Source organism: Rhipicephalus microplus, chromosome 7 (assembly GCF_043290135.1).
Source record: "Rhipicephalus microplus isolate Deutch F79 chromosome 7, USDA_Rmic, whole genome shotgun sequence".
Classification (NCBI taxonomy): Eukaryota; Metazoa; Arthropoda; class Arachnida; order Ixodida; family Ixodidae; genus Rhipicephalus; species Rhipicephalus microplus.
The window spans coordinates 87,159,665-87,177,168 of NC_134706.1; the positions used below are offsets into that span (position 1 = coordinate 87,159,665).

At 45.9% G+C, this 17,504-nt stretch overlaps 1 protein-coding gene across 1 annotated transcript; it reads left to right on the forward strand.

Moving 5' to 3' along the window:
* The first annotated feature begins 294 nt into the window (after positions 1 to 294).
* On the forward strand, positions 295 to 4,583 carry LOC119179825 (serum amyloid A-2 protein). Its single transcript, XM_037430945.2, has 2 exons — positions 295 to 594; positions 4,233 to 4,583. Exons 1-2 carry the CDS (start codon positions 383 to 385, stop codon positions 4,459 to 4,461), a joined length of 441 nt encoding a protein of 146 aa, XP_037286842.1. The 5' UTR covers positions 295 to 382; the 3' UTR covers positions 4,462 to 4,583.
* Positions 4,584 to 17,504: the final 12,921 nt, after the last annotated feature.

A 17,504-nucleotide genomic window follows, 5' to 3' on the forward strand; every position in this document is an offset into this window, starting at 1 on the left:
TTGGAGATATGAACACATGCCGTCCTTTTCGTATAGCGTGCTTGAAAACAAACAGCTCAGAATAAATGCCTCTTTTTTTTTTGCTTTGAACTAGAAGGCGACAAGCGTAATCGTTCAAGAAAGCGGAACGACACTGAATGCCGTCACGTTGACGTTCCGTGCAACACGGCTCTCCCGAGAGGGCCTAATCTTGCGGGGAAAAACCCTCTATCTTAAATGTACAGGCGAAGCGGAAGAAAAAAAAAACAAATCACTTGCGCCTCTTGCGTCGACCACCGAACTCGAGTCGGGGCGCAAGCTGGAGCATATAAAGTCGACGTGGGCATAGAGAGTTCACATCACTGAGAAGAGCCCTGAACGGCGCTGAAGCATTGCCCCCAAGATGAGAAGTCCCACGCTCTTCTGCCTGCTACTGCTGGTCGTGTCATCGGTGACGGCCTCGGAATTACGTAAGGGTCGCTCCATATTCGGTATGGCGGCGTGTGTCACGAGAAATGCAGCCGTCCTCATTCCCTACGATGGCCGCTGTGCCGCGGGAAAGCTCCAGGCAGCCTACAGCGCCATGAGCGATGCGAACTGCGTCAACTGCGACAAGTGAGTGCAGCTACGAGACTTGAACTGACAACTATGTCTTTCGACACATTGTGAAAGTGAGGGGGAAGATAGAATCGATCAATTTAAAATTAAATATTCGAAAGCACAGTAAAAAGTAGGATTGATTGATTAAGCGTATGCATGTATGGCGACATCAGTGCTTGTTAAAGCATCTCGATGCACTGACCAGAAATAAGCCATTATTGAATGGACACTGAAGTGAAAAACAAATACGCGTGCAGTAGTAAAATTACTGATCGACGACAGGACGGAGACCCCGGCCCTGTGGCCGCGTAAAGGTGCCTGGGAAGCCAGTAACCACGTCAAGAAAAAAATGCCGTTCCAGCAATACCTTGACCGGGTGCAATCAACTTTGACCGCCACTGCTAGGCCCTATACGTAGTCGTTCTTTGCTTTCATTATATTACACGGTGATTGAAGGGCACCACAACTGTTCGAAGCTACAAAAACTTTGTCGAGACAATGTGCGAAAATCACCGATTAATTCAGAGGATACGGCCAGCAGATCGCTTTGCTAATTTTTTCATCAGTGCCCCCCGCAAGAGCCCTATCCTTCCCTACTATCGGATGACTCCCCACATCACCTCGCGAAATCAATTAATTTCCCCAGGAATAAACAGACACTTTGCTATCGTATGCGTTACACAAAATATGAGTTGATAACTGCAATTTCGGCGTGCAATTCAGATCATGAAAGTTTTTTCTATGCTGTTTTTTTTACTATTCTACTTATGATGATGATACAGATAATGATAGTCACGGTATACCTTATCACCTGGAACTGACTTGGCCTTTCATTTCAGCGTCCCTTAATATTTAATTTCCCTGCATTCACGGTCATGCATGCCATAATTGCTGAATTATTCGAATTCCATGTTAGATAATAATGGTTGAAATCGTGTTCATAAATGGAACATAACCAACCTATTTTAAGCTAACCTTAACTAAAGGTCGCGCTATCTTTTTTGGTTTAGCTTAACAAATCCGTTTAAAGCTGTTAGAATAGGAAAAATTATAACAGACTCGTGAACTCCAGAATGAATGATAAGGCATCAGAACGCTCAAATGTGTGCAATTTTTAACTAATTATGATACACACCACTAATGGGTTCGCGTAATTTCCAAAAAACTCTAATCTGAAAAAGTCGTATTTTTTGGCGCATGAACTTATGTACCAAGTTACCCACAAAACGCAATGCATACTATGTGTTTTTCTAATGCTTAGACTGACGTTCGTAGGCCAGCAGGAGTGCTAAAACATATAAACAATACGGCGGATCTCACGTGCCGACGGAAGCTCTAGCGGACCGTAAAGTTTAATCAAAGTAGTCAGTCAGTAGTTGCTTAGTCGTCATGTTATGGTTTTTATTCAGAGTTTTACTATGTGCATGGACGTTTCCCAGTAAAAAAATTTGGCAGACCCCACGTACCTGGGGAATCGACGTTAGGCGAAGCATGCAGAGAGAAGGAGATCGTGCTGTCATTTTTCTTATTGAGTGACAGGTCATCAAATCACGCTAAATATATTTATAAATGTTGCACTCACAGACAAATTTTGAATAATTGCTTATGTTAATATAACCACTTAGCACTCGCGCAACGATATCTACGGGAACGTTAGTTCTGACAACACCAGAAGCAATAAGCTGATATGAATAGCTGGTGATCGCGAGGATGGTAGCCCTGGACGCTGCTTCATGAATCAAGTCCCAGTCCAGCACCCAAATACAATTGAAGTTAACCTAACGTCACATCTGCATCCAAAAAGTACATATGTAAGTTTTATAAATTCAGATGGTCAGAATGCCATAACTGACGTTTCACTAACATTAGGGTATATTTGAGAAGCAGTTCCGAGGCCTGGCGCAGCTCTGCGGTAGAATGCTGGAGTGCCACGCAGAATGCTTGGATTCGATTCTTGCTGGGACCCAGAAATTAATTATTTGCATGTGTGTTCTCGTCGTTCCGGGATAGATGCTAAGCTTTCATCACCTGTGGCCCACACCACCCGCGGGTATGGGCTACTGCCTGGCGGAAAGTGCTTGACGACGTACGCGACGGTATTGTGACATTATTTATGAGTTGACCATGGCGTCAAATTCGACATACCAACTTAGCATCCCATACTAATTTTGGTTCACTCCAAATTAAGCGGGTGATGACGAGAGCACCCAGATGTAGGCAGATAGATAGATAGATAGATAGATAGATAGATAGATAGATAGATAGATACATAGATAGATAGATAGATAGATAGATAGATAGATAGATAGATAGATAGATAGATAGATAGATAGATAGATAGATAGATAGATAGATAGATAGATAGATAGATAGATAGATAGATAGATAGATAGATTGATTGATTGATTGATTGATTGATTGATTGATTGATAGATAGATAGATAGATAGATAGATAGATAGATAGATAGATAGATAGATAGATAGATAGATAGATAGATAGATAGATAGATAGATAGATAGATAGATAGATAGATAGATAGATAGATAGATAGATAGATAGATAGATAGATAGATAGATAGATAGATAGATAGATAGATAGATAGATAGATAGATAGATAGATAGATAGATAGATAGATAGATAGATAGATAGATAGATAGATAGATAGATAGATAGATAGATAGATAGATAGATAGATAGATAGATAGATAGATAGATAGATAGATAGATAGATAGATAGATAGATAGATAGATAGATAGATAGATAGATAGATAGATAGATACCTCTAATTTCTTCTTGCATGTACTTTTTTTTACGAACGTTTCTCCGAAGCCATACTGGTGCTTTTCTTTTATCGGGAATGCGAAATTTTGTAATAGCATAGCTATTCTTTTAGTGTTTAGAATCTTTCTATTAACGGCTTTGTCCTTTTGTTCACGGCACCATCTACTTTCTGAGTGGTCTTATCCGCATAGCTAAACATTGTACGGTCAATGACGTGGTAGGCATAGGCCAAGGTATACATGAAAGTTACATTTTCAGATAAGCATGTCGAAATATAAACGATTATGAGTCCCGCACTCTAAGATAAGTGCGCTCTAAAGAAACGTGGAGGGTCTATATTTCCGGAGCCCTCCGGTACGGCTTTCCTCCTAATTACATATTCATTTTCTGACTTTAAGCCCCGACAATTATTATCACGCATGATATGCTTAAGAAAAACCACTTGCTGCTCATTGTCAGGGGCTCCCATCTGCTCGTAAAATTGAGGTCAATATTCAAAGTAAAACACCGCGCGAAACAACAGAGGAAAGACTGGCCAAGCAGGACTAGCGCTGTCTATATTACTGAAATTCCTGCAGCTGAGGCTGAACAGATATGGGCCGAAATCTGATGCATTAACCTTTTTTTTTTTTTTCACAAAAAAACACAGGTTTAACATTAGCGTACGTATTGTGAAACATCATTTATTGAAAGTTATCAAACAACCCGCTAAAGCCAGAATAAATGTGCCGCCAAGGTAACAAACTGCACATCATTGCCTCTCGTCGTTCCCACTGCTCGCGGACAAGCAGATAACATGATATGCGAGATCTGTTGATTTGCACGTTTTAACACTCATTGCCTTCTACTTGTCCCTGTCTCGGACAGGTACTTCCACTGCATAGGCAACTTCCGCGCTGTGACCGAGTGCGGCAACTCGGAGGAGGCTCGGAATGCCGCCGAAGTGATCAGCAACTGCCGCGAGGAAGCAGGCGGAACTGACAGCGCGGCTGACCAGGAGGCTAACGAATACGGCCGAGGGGGTGGCGACTGTGCTCACCGGTATCTGGCTGCGGTGGGCTGCGCTTACAACCCGGATACCAAGACGTGCGGATGAGGGGTCGAATTGTGCTGGGATACGCATTCGTTAACTATCCATTTCAGTATTTCAGAATGCGAGCCCTTGCAATTTTTTGTAAAACAAACAGTAAATACAGCAATAAAGCCGCTTCCCCTACAGCTTTTGTAATTGTTATTCCTCTTGGTGTGCTTCCTGTGGAACACTTCAGCCCGTTTTCCAAAACTTCTTGTGCCGCTACTGACACTGGTGGCTCCGCGAGTATATAAAAGCCGATAAAAACTATGTAACCCCTGGTGTTTATCTTTATTAAGCGTTTCTCTGTAGTATTAAAAGTTCCATATAGCGATCTCATGCGAGGGTGAAGGTGGTTTCGGTATCTTTGCAGGCTCTTATTATTAGACACTCCGCATAATGAAGAAAGCCCAAAATCCACCGACATGACTACAACATAAATATTTTTTTGCTGTAGGAATTTGGCTTGAAGAAATCATTCCTGTTATCTCTTTTCTTTCTGATAGAGTGTTTCTACTGACAACCTTTGTCATTCTGAAGCTTCTGCACCTGCGAATATGTTTATACTCCTTATATGCATACCTGAAGCTTAGCATAGCGAAATACATTCAAAGAAATGCTCTAGTCGAGAAAACAAACAAGTATGTTTTTCGCATTCTTTGCATGATCCCAAAAGTGACTTTACAATGACATATGCTTTCAATGATGATGGACCGTTTTCATTACTTCGACTTTCTCTATTATTGTATGTATTTCAACACATTGCAATTTTTTCTGCATTGCTTTACTGGGTGCTTTATTGATGCAAGATATGAAATGAATGTTGTGATAGAACGTGTACACATATTTTTACGTTGTTGAATTTAAACGATGTTCTTACAATGTGGTGCCTATTCTGATGTCTTGAAATTTTCTTCGTGCCCAGCCGCGGTGGTCTAATGGCTAAGGTACTCGGCTGCTGAACCGCAGGTCGCGGGTTCTAATCCCGGCTGCGGCGGCTGCATTTCCGATGGAGGCGGAAATGTCGTAGGCCCGTGTGCTCAGATTTGGGCGCACGTTAAAGAACCCCAGGTGGTCAAAATTTCCGGAGCCCTCCACTACGGCATCTCTCATAATCATATGGTGGTTTTGGGACGTTAAACCCCACAAATCAATCAAATCAAATTTTCTTCGTATAAACTAGGGTGATCTTTTCTTCATTCTCAATGACGAGAAGTTTCCATGGGTAGGCTTCTTTGTTCTGCCTGGAAGTCAAATTAAGATAGCATGCTAAAACAGCGCAGCTAGTCCGGGCTAAGAGCTCTATGACTCTGTATATTTCATCGCGAAGGCATGGACGAAACGGAGTCGCATCGCCAAGTTTACAATGCGCACTGCTCCAACCTGCGAACACGTATCACCTCTGCCAGCTAAGCACGCGTAGTGCACGCACAGCTTTTTGATTCAGCATCCATCAATGGCCGCGGCACCTGCGGCTTTTCCTTGGGTGTCCGTGAGTGGTGGACCTGCTCAGTGACGTTAAGATCAATCGATGTCTCGTTTACGCGATTATATTCCACGCGCCGAACCTCAGGCTCCCAATACACCAGGAACATACCAGTAGCTCGGCTACTGATCTATAGTGAAAAGTGGTTTGAAAGTGCGATAGCCTAAGTGCCAAATCGGATTGATTACTCGTCCGATCGCTATCTTTCGGGAGAGTCGAAAGAAGCCATGAATTCACTGAAAAACGTGCGCCATGTTATATGCAGACTACCCTTGCAGTGACAACGATAAACAACGCCACTCGCAGTTTAATGAGGCCGCTGGTTACGTTGTTATGGGCTTCCGAGGATTAGTTGTTCGATTGCTCCCGTGTCACAAAGTTTTTTCGCGAACCAGAGAGCTGTTTGTGTCCGCATGATTTATGCTCAGGTAAAAACAATATACTTCACGATGTTGGCGTCGAATAGCGGCCAAGGACCATCACGACCACATTTTTCGATTTTCACGAAGTAGCGTCTTGGCTGAGCGTAAGGCAGTAACTTTGCGTGCAGTCGCCGAGTTTCATTTTTACTCCAGTAACTCACAGAGAAAAAAAATTCAGTTACATATCTAACACGTGTAGCAACAACCTGCTCCTTCCATGGGTTATTGTACTAGTCTATGCGGCACGTTGTAATAGAGGAAAATCCTGACGTCACCGTAATTGTAAATTCAACACACCAGGACAGGGAAGGACAGAAAGCATCACACATCACACACCTACCTAGCTAGCGCGACTTTTAGGTCTCCTGGCAATCTCGATAATGATATCGATGCCAAAATTGGTATGGCATAACATGACTGTATGACGACCATATTTGACTAGTTGGAAACCGTCAATTGGAGACCGTGGAAAGTCGTTCACCTCGAGTCTCATGCAGGAACTCGGTCGGCTACTTTTATTTCGTCAGCTACTCACAACGCCTTATCACCCCATGGCCAACGGACTTGTGGAGAGATTTAATGGCACTCTCAAACAAATGGTTCGCCGCATGTGTCAAGAACGGCCGCAACATTGGGACAGATACTTGGCTCCCCTGCTCTTTGCATACCGTGAAGTTCCCCAAACGAGCCTTGGATTCGCGCCGTTCGATCTCCTCTACGGCAGATTTGTACGCGGGCCAATGTCGATCCTTAAGGAACTGTGGACAGGGGCCAACATCAATCCTGAAACGAAAACAACATACGAGTATGTTATAGATCTCCAGGAGCGACTGCAAGACACCTGCAAGGTAGCACAGGAAGAACTCCTGAAGGCGAAAATGACACAGAAGAAATATTACGATAGGAAAGCAAGAGTTCGACAACTATCACCCGGAGACAAAGTATTGCTGTTGCTACCATCAGATAAGAATCAATTGATCTTGACATGAAAGGGACCCTTCACAGTGCTTGAAAAACGCAGTGAATATGACTACGATATAGATCTCGGAACACAGAGAAGTCTTTTTCACATTAACCTTCTCAAGAAATACCACGAAAGGGAGCCTATTGCTTACTGAGTATGACTTTGTGGTTGAGTACATTAAGGGCTTCGACAACATAGGTGCCGACTACCTCAGCCGCATTTGACTTCTCCGCTGGTTAGCATTTAGTGGTGGCACAATTTCTTTTCATGTTAATTCACCCTTTCCCTAACGGAATGAACTTCTGTAAATAATGTTTTTTTGCTATGTTTTCGCTTTTGGGTACTCGACCTCGCGCGCTTGTGAAAAGTTGTTTTCCCCTAAACAACTTTCTTGAGCAGGGGGATATTTGTAAGGAAAGGACACAAAAATGCTGTGTTTAGGTACGATTTGTGGCTAAATAGACTTAAAAGCGCCGAGGAACGTCAAACCGAAACTGAAGAAGACGAGCGGAGGGCAGTTGGCACGAAGGCGATAACAAGAAATGAAAAAGAAGAGGAGAAGAAGAAGGAACGTGCGAAGAGAGCTCGAGCGTGGAGGCCACGAAGGCAGACGAAGCAGTGCGCCGCTCGAGAGGACGAGTTCCTGGGAGCGTTCCTGAGCTGGACGTGGGACTCGTACGTGTCGGCCAGGTCGAGCTCCGGCGTGTTCGTTCGGGGTCGAGTCCGCCGGCCTGTACAAGGTGCAAGGACGGGGCCTGCTGAACGGCTCCTGCCTGGGTGCAGTGGCCGGGAGCAGGTTCGTGGGCGAGGCCTACCGGGCGTGGTCCTCGTGAGCCGGGGCCTGACCCTGAACCTCAGGAGTTGCGACCCTGACTGCTGGCCGCGACGTCCGACTAAACGGCGCTGCACACGGTAGCGCATCCGTGTGCCGTCAGCCGTTCCAGCCGCTCCAACCGTGCCACCTTTGCCCTCGCGCACGTCGACGACTGCATCATGTCGGGACGACGGGGACCCAAACTGTGAGGCAGCGGTTTCCTCTTGCGAACTGAGAACTATACGCGCTGGACTCGGAGTAAGCGTAGCCGCGAGCTCTCCGTATAATAGAGTTCTGACTCTCGTACATGTTGCGTGATGCTTGGCGTGTAGGGTTGGACATATAGTTTTATTTTCACCTGCCACTTCGTTCTCTAGTGTACAATATAACGCTTCTTTTGTTCACATCCATTGTTGATGTTAATCCTTTTTCGTCCGCTATCAACAAACATACTGACGAACGTCCTTAACCATCACAATTTCTGGCGTCCGCGAGACAGGACTAAGCTCTCGCCTTACATCTGAGAGCCTCACGTTGTTTGTGTGTGGCGGACGAGGATGGACGACAAGAGAAAGCTAGTTGAGCTAGGGAAGGAGATGGGGCTGAGGGGTGAGGCTTTGCTGGCATGGGTGAGCGCTGAGGAAAAAGAAATGAGGGACCAGAGAGCGAAAGATCAAGAGGAGGCACGGCTAGCAGCACAGGTGGAGCATGAGCGTGAAATAGCTCGCATGGAGGCTGAAAGGCTCCTGCTCGAGGAGCGACGTCGTGTCGCAGAAGCGCAGCGGCCGAGCACGTGTTCTGCGGACGATAGTATAGGTGGTGGTCAGAGTTTTCGCAGCCCACACAAAATGATTCCGCCCTACAATGAGAGTAGGGACGAACTGGATGCGTACATCCAGATATTTGAGAGGGTTGCCATGAGCCAAGGCTGGCCAACCGACAATTGGGCCCTGTCACTGAGCTTGTGTCTAACGGGAGAAGCCTTGACCGTGGTGGGACGGATGTCTGCAGAAGACTCTACGGACTACGCAAAGCTCAAGCAGACGCTCCTTTAGCGGTTCCGTTATACAGAGGAGGGATACCGCACGAAGTTTAGGGATGCCCGGCCCGAGAATATTGAGACAGGTCGACAGTTCGCGGGACATCTCTGTGGATACTTCGACCATTGGCAGGAGCTGGCGAAGACTCCCAAAACATATGATGCACTGCGAGACAAGATGGTGTCCGAGCAATTCCTCAGGCGGTGCGACGAGAAGTTTGCTGTCTTAGCGAGGATGTCATAACCTGGACACGTTGGCAACGACGGCTGATCAATATTTGGAAGCTCAGGGAATTGTGAATCTCGCTAGAGGAAAAGACGAAAAAGGGAAACCGATGGCTACAACTAAAGTTGGCACTGTCAGCGAAAGCAAAGGAAAACCGCTTTGTTTTCTGTGCAACAAGCCGGGTCATCGAGCTTCCGATTGCTGGACAAAGTCTCGAGCGCCCAAGTCGACGTCGTGCTGGATCTGTAAGAAGTCAGGGCACAGATCCGATAGTTGTCCCTCAAACTCGGGAAAACGTAGAGAGGCATCATGTTCCGTCTTGGGATACCAGAAAGCACAGCATGAGAAATCAATGGAAGATGCGCCTGACAATCAGGATGAGAAACATTGTCATGACATGTGTGATGGGACCCAAAGCAACGCAACTTGCGACAACGGGTCAAAACAAATGCCAACTATAAAGGGCTATCTCGAAGGGAAGCTGGTTACCGTATTGCGAGATACCGGTTGCAATACAGTAGTGGTGAAACGATCCCTAGTTCCTGACTGCAACTTGACTGGCAACACCCGTACCATTCGCTTATTGGACCGATCTGCAAAAGTCTTACCAGAAGCAGAGGTGTACATAGATTCTCCGTTTTTCAGAGGTCAGGTGCTTGCTGTTTGTATGGAGAATCCATTGTATGAAGTCGTGCTTGGCAACATTGCGGGTGTACTGTCAGCTGCCCAACTAGCCCCGAAGCAGCCAGCAGGACGTCCAAAACTAGCACAGATTCACCGTGATCTAGTATGCACTGAAGAAGAACCTGAAGATGCAACCTCATCAGATAGAAGACGACAAGATGACATGTCGGCGGCTGCAGGAAAAGAAAGGAAAAAGCCCAGTGAACTGATTGTTCCTCGGATCCAACACCTGGATATCAGCCGGGAAGCGCTAAAGAATTTACAGCACGCAAATCCCACGCTGGAAACCTGCTTCGCCGCATTGGGAAAGATCATATCTAAGAAGCCAGCAATCACTGAGTTTGTGCTGGTACGCGACATTCTTTTCCGGCACCACCGCACGGCAGAAAGGCGAGACTTGGAGCAACTTGTAGTACCCAAGGATCTTTGGAACACCGTAATGAAGATGGCTCATGAAGGCCTTCTGTCTGGTCACCAAGGGCAAAGAAGGACAACAGACCATGTCCTTACAGAGTTCTATTGGCCGGGTGTACGGGCTGATTTGATACGGTTCGTGAAGTCGTGCGACGTATGTCAGAGGACCATGCCTAAACACCTCGTCGGACGAGTTCCATTGGGAAATATGCCTATCATAGATACACCTTTTCAGCGGGTCGCCATCGATATTATTGGCCCCCTGTCACCAACGTCATCCAAGGGCAACAAGTATGTCTTAACGATGGTAGACTTCGCTACGCGTTACCCGGATGCGGTGGCACTACCGAGCATCGAGACAGAGCGCATAGCGGAAGCACTAGTAGAGATGTTCTCCCGCGTTGGAGTGCCCCGTGAGATAGTGAGCGACCGTAGAAAGTCGTTCACCTCGAGTCTCATGCAGGAACTCGGTCGGCTACTTTCATTTCGTCAGCTACCCACAACGCCTTATCACCCCATGGCCAACGGACTTGTGGAGAGATTTAATGGCACTCTCAAACAAATGGTTCGCCGCATGTGTCAAGAACGGCCGCAACATTGGGACAGATACTTGGCTCCCCTGCTCTTTGCATACCGTGAAGTTCCCCAAACGAGCCTTGGATTCGCGCCGTTCGATCTCCTCTACGGCAGATTTGTACGCGGGCCAATGTCGATCCTTAAGGAACTGTGGACAGGGGCCAACATCGATCCTGAAACGAAAACAACATACGAGTATGTTATAGATCTCCAGGAGCGACTGCAAGACACCTGCAAGGTAGCACACGAAGAACTCCTGAAGGCGAAAATGACACAGAAGAAATATTACGATAGGAAAGCAAGAGTTCGACAACTATCACCCGGAGACAAGGTATTGCTGTTGCTACCATCAGATAAGAATAAATTGATCTTGACATGGAAGGGACCCTTCACAGTGCTTGAAAAACGCAGTGAATATGACTACGACATAGATCTCGGAACATATATATATAAATATATATATATATATATATATATATATATATATATATATATATATATATATATATATATATATATATATATATATATATATATATATATGGGCGTGCCGCCAAGCAGAAGAAGGGCAGATGAAGAACAACAGCCGGCCCAGAGAATGGTTGGTACCCTGATATATAAATGAACTTGTATATATAATCATTAATCGTTTAGCAATAGATAGTTTTTTAAATACCGATTTTCCCATGGTGGGTTGCGCCAGTTTAATCAAGACTGACCGACCAACCGACAGGCCGGCAGCGAGACAGCCAACCCAGCGAACGGATGTTGTCTCTTGTTTCGTTCATTACAATAGCGCATTACAATAGCCTTGAAGCGGAACCCTCCTGTCTTCGTAGATGGTCGGCGTTGCGCATATCTTCATTGTAGGAGCACCGTCCACGCTTATTTAGCGATGGAGTCAAGCCGGCCGGCCCTTTAACCTGGGGCACAGCTATTCTCGTGGTGTCCGATCCTTGGATATGTACAATTGAGCCTACCCTGATTGACTGGAGTGCGTCGTCTGTTTCCGGTATTTCTTCCGCAACGTCATTTTGGCGCAACAGAGCTTTTCGCCGTCCGCAGTGCACCTCCTTCTCTCTCCTAGCAACGGCGCGAGGAGCGGAGAGGAGCGGAGAGAAGAGAGTGTAGCAACGGCGCAGCGACGTCACACACCACGTGATTGCGCGCGCTCCGCCCTCCGCTCCTTGGTTGCGCGCGCCCGCGCAGCCACGACTTGCTCGAGATCGGCAAGTCGTCATAGTTATGGTTCCATCGCAGGCATCAACCTCGACTGCGATACCTCCAACAACGAGTACAACGCAATCGAATGCGAGCATTGCACACGTCGTCGAAGATGTCGCGCCGGTTGAAGACAAGGCAGCGCGGCGAAGGGCCCGTGATGCCGAGCGCAAGCGGGTGAAGTGGGCCGTGCACATAAACATTTTTATAGAGCGAATTTACTCTCACATATACGCGTAAGCTCACCAAGATTTCCCGAGAGGGTCTAATGGTTCCTGGGAATCGCAATGTCATTACACGGGGGAGTTCACGCTAACTCACTGGCGAATGCCAACGAATTTGACCTTTACTCCCCCTCATAGCATCATCCCGTGCATTCGCACTTAACTTTGTTCACCCTCGAGGAAATGCTTGAGAGTTTTTTTTTGCGTAACTGAATGCGCTTTGATGAATCGGACAGGTGTAAGGATCCGACACCGCGAAAATAGCTCCATAGGCCCTAGAAACAAACAAAAAAAAACATGCACGCTTGTAGCGGTTGCTGGGCATCCTAATACCCGGTTAAACTGAGTGAGGTTGATGCGAATGTTCGCATTTGTTGTCTTTCACAAGTTTTCACAAATAAAAAAATCGATACACCTGTAAAAAAACTTCTCTTTGTTTATATGCTTTTTCTTATTTCTTACTTAGTGAATTTCAAACGAGGCAAAGTACGGGAAGTAACTGACTTGCGATTGTAGCGCTTGCCTCCGCCCCTTCTCGCCCCTCACTCAGCGATATTAGAAGTTGGATTGCGCTCACGTATCTCGCTCAGTTGGCATGTTCAACTACGGGAAAGATCAAGCCAGCAAGTTGTAGCGGGCGAAGAACGGAAGTCACAGTCAGCTACCCGGGAATTTGTAGTTCCGCGAAGGTTCTTCAGCGTTTCCTAAACGGGTGAGCACAATAGTTTGGATCCATTTTTTAGCAGGTATATATTTTGCATAAGTACATATGAGCAAACCCTGTTCTCTGCAAGCCTGAATGCACTTACAGAAGCACAGTGTCGCTTGACTGATTGGTGAAGACGGCAGCCATGGTCCGTCTTCACCAATCAATATATATATTGATACGTGTATGGAACTATCGCTTCGGTTTGGCTGAAATGGCACCCGAAAGGAGGAAGACGACAGCGTGGTTGTTGCGGGTTGGTCTCTCGAAATTCCGATGGCAGCCAGGCAGGAACTCGTGTCACGTGTTCAATCATCGACGGAGTCATACGTCACGTACATTCAAGACGTACTGGCCCTGTGCCGGAAGACTGACAGAAACATGTCCAAGGCGGACAACATCAGCAACGTGTTGAAAGGCATTGCTGATTTTATTGCTGATGATGCTTTCAACATACTAATGTGTAACAGCTGTACGACTGTCGACTCTATCATATCTGAATGCCAACGATTTTAACACGCTAAAAGCAGGCGAATAACCCACCACCTCACGAGACTACCAAACACCGCTGCGACTTCGTATTGCGCGGATTCTGCAGAGCCCCGTTCACTTGCGCCTCCTGCTAATATTGATGCACAACAGCCGGCACTGCCTTGCTACAAGAAAGAGAAAGACGAAGTTGGTTGCTGGTTGTTGATTAACTGTCGATATATTTCCTCATAACGCGAAACAATTGGCATATAGGTATTTAAATGACCAGTTAGCAGATTATCTAGCTCACCTAGAGATAAACAATATCATAGCGACTGATGCATCTGTGTCAAAAGAAAAGGCTGTGGTCGGCATCTTCTCTCCTTCTTTGGACTGGTCCTTTTCGATTCGACTCCCAGATTATACCCCGGTATTCATTGCAGAATTATTGGCCATTGTTCTTGCCCTACGCAAATTTCCCTCAAGTGAATCATTGGCAGTTATCATTACAGATTCGTTATCAGTTTGTAATGCACTTTCTGCGGCAGTAAATTCAGAGCTGATGAATATGTTTCGGCATTTAGTACCGAAAAACGTAAAAAAAACTGCATTTGCTATGGGTACCAGGCCACCGCGGATTATATTTGAACGAAATGGCGGACTCTTTAGCAGCAGTATCCTTGGGTGGGCCCACTATCCCAGTTTTGCCAGATACGGCTTACGTAACAGCGCTAAGGTTCCGAAATGCTTGCCTGCAATGGGGAAAAGGTAATTTGGATAAATTCAAAGATTTAGAGCATTTGAGCTATTGCTGGAATAAACAGTGGTGTGTATCTCGCCAGTTAGAGGTCACTTATACCAGATTGCGCTGTGCAGTTCCACAACTAAATTATTACCTTAACAAAGCTCGGCTCAAGGCGTCACCGCTATGCATTTGGTGCAACGAAATTGAAACAATTGAACTTTTCTTTTTATTCTGTCATCGTTATTCTTATCAGAGAGAACGATTTTTAGTAGCCCCATTACAAAAGCTAGGAATACAAGTAAATCTACCAGTAATTTTATCACTTGGCGGAACTTCATTTGGTTACTGCCACAGGGATGTATGCTCCGCTGTGTTTGATTCCATCAACGCAACTAAAAGATTACCATGCTAGTGAACCCCTACCTTTTCAGATCTTTAGTTTATAATTCGTAGTTATGTCTTTCAAAAACAAAAGATGGTTTGACCGCTTGCTCAGCAAACATTTTTGTTTTTGGTAGTATTATTTTAAGCTACTTTTTCAGATTGGCTTCACTTTCTTTTTAGTTTCATTTAAGTATCCTGTCGCCCGGTTCTTGGCCCATCCCCCTTTGTGGGTAAGCGCCATCTATCAGAGGTCATCAGCATCAACTGTCGCCATCTTGTTCGCCGAGCACGGTCCATCGTATATAATTAATAAATAAGTGACCCGTAACATTATCACAAGGATTGTTCGCCAGGAGCTGGAGGTCATAGCACCCGCTTCCTATCAGCTCCCTGCACAAAGCAACTGGGCAACAGTCTCGCTTATTCAAGCCGTCGTACGTCAGGAGTTTGCTAACCAGGGCGTCCAGGTTCCCCAGCCCGCCAGGATCATGCCGCAGCCTATGAGCACTCCCGTCCACAACGCTGACCACTACTTTGCTCCACTTGTCGCTGCGGCAGCTTCGACTCCTCGGTTTCCACCGCGCTACCGAAATCCATCTGAGTGGCGCACGCACGATGATCGACCCATCTGCTTTTCTTGCTCTCGAGTTGGGCACATCTCCCGCAATTGACACAGCAGGTGGTATTTCCGGCCAAGCTTTCCTAATGTCGACCGCCGTCAGGACCATGGACACTATTCGCAACCCGCTTTTCCGGATGACCATCTTCAGGACCCTTCAGCTCGCCGTTCATCTCCACGCTCCGAACCGTCCTACGCTGACGTCGTCACCCAAAGAAATTTGTCTAGCCGCTCGCCGTCACCTCAGAGTCGGCCGTCACGCTCCCCTCAACGTCGCCGCTCTCCGTCACCGGCTTATTCTGGCCATTCCCCGGGAAACTGACGAGTGCAGCTCCTGGAGGTGGCGCTGCGTTGACGACTCGGAACGAAAACCCTCAAGCAATTACAAATTCAAGACGCAATTTACTTCGAGTGTTCGTTGATGGCCACGCCGTTACTGCTTTAATTGACACTAGTGCCGATTTATCTCTTATGATTTGAACACTTCGATCGCGCCTGAAAAAGGTTCTCACACCTGCTATGTTTTCTACAGTTCAAGTGGCCAACAGAAGTCGAACATCGGTGCTTGGCATGTGCACTGCCCGCGTTACTGTTGCCGGCCACCACACTTCCGTTCTCTTCGCTGTCCTTGACGCTTGCCCACACGCCGTCATCTTTGGAATTTATTTATAAACCGCCCACTCCGCCCTCATCGATTGTTCTCTCGGTATCTTACGGCTCAAATTGCCTTTCTGCTCTGATTTCACTCCTCCTAGTCGCACTCGGCTACGATCCGTGGAGTCTCTAAGGCTACCTCCCCAGGCTTCTATGTACATTCCTGAGTCGCCCTTTCCGTCCGTTTCTGATGGAGACTATCTGGTGGCTCCCCTCATTGATTTGACCCTTACGCACCACATCGCACTACCACATACTATAGTAATTTTCACTGACAACACCGCGCTACTTCCAGTTCTGAACTTTTCTACGTCGACCGAAGCTCTTCCCCAAGGCATCACTTCAGTCGATCTTTCCACCCTTGATGAATGTTTGATTTGTTCTTTTACCCCTGACATTAAGACCGTGGCGAAACCTGTCATCACCTTGCAATATAAGGTGTTCCTCGGCAAAATGATATCCAGCTACCTCTTACCTTCCCAAGTTGCAGCTCTCAGGAGTGTGCTATTCTCTTACCTGGATAACTTTGACGTCGACGACCGTCCCTTGGGCCGAACAAGTGCCGTAACCCACCGCATCGACACCGGCGACTACAGTCCACTCCACAAACGCCCTTATCGCGTGTCACATGCTGAGTGCCAAGTTCTATAGATGGAGGTCGAGAAAATCAGAAATCAGAATCAGAAATGCTTTTATTTTCCAACGAAACGGTTGGGGGTCCTTCTGGCGAAAAGCTGCATAGTACAACTTGAATGTGCCTGAAGGCCCTCACATGGCAGCAGTAACACTAAAACCAACATAAATACAGATGTTTAGCATATATTCAAATATAATACACCATTTTAATTGAAACTAGGAACTTGCAACATGGTAAATAACACTATTGATTACCCACGAACACATGGTACTTAAAAATAACATAGAAATGTAATACATGTGTGAAAAGAGATGTGACAGTACATTGTGATACATAAGAAACAATATATAGTATTTACAACATTAAGAAAAGCACTTCTATAAACATGACTATGATGCACAATATGATGATACTTTGTATATTGAAACACTGAGCACGAAGTAGATAATATAACAGAAAATGCGAAAATGTAATAACGATGTCTTTTATATGTTCATTCCGATTTACAAAAGTATTGTCTAATTTGTGTGCGAGTCAAAGTATTTGGATTAAATGTTTCCCCTCGCACTTTATTTAACAACGAAGGTAGGCTATGTCGTAGTGACTGCATAAGATAATTTGTGCGTCTGAATGGCACTAACCACCTGTTTTGGCTACGAGTGCGCGAGTAACTTTTTTTGTATTCGAGTCTCAGCAAATGCTGAGCAAAGACGTCATTGAGCTTTCATCGAGTCCTTGAACATTTCCTGTGGTTTTAGTTAAAAAGAAGGACAACACCTGG

Bases quoted from the DNA above. Each gene is read 5' to 3' on its own strand.
- LOC119179825 (XM_037430945.2), top strand. From the start codon at position 383: ATGAGAAGTCCCACGCTCTTCTGCCTGCTACTGCTGGTCGTGTCATCG. The intron at 595-4,232 runs GTGAGTGCAGCT...TGTCTCGGACAG, and splicing joins AACTGCGTCAACTGCGACAA to GTACTTCCACTGCATAGGCA.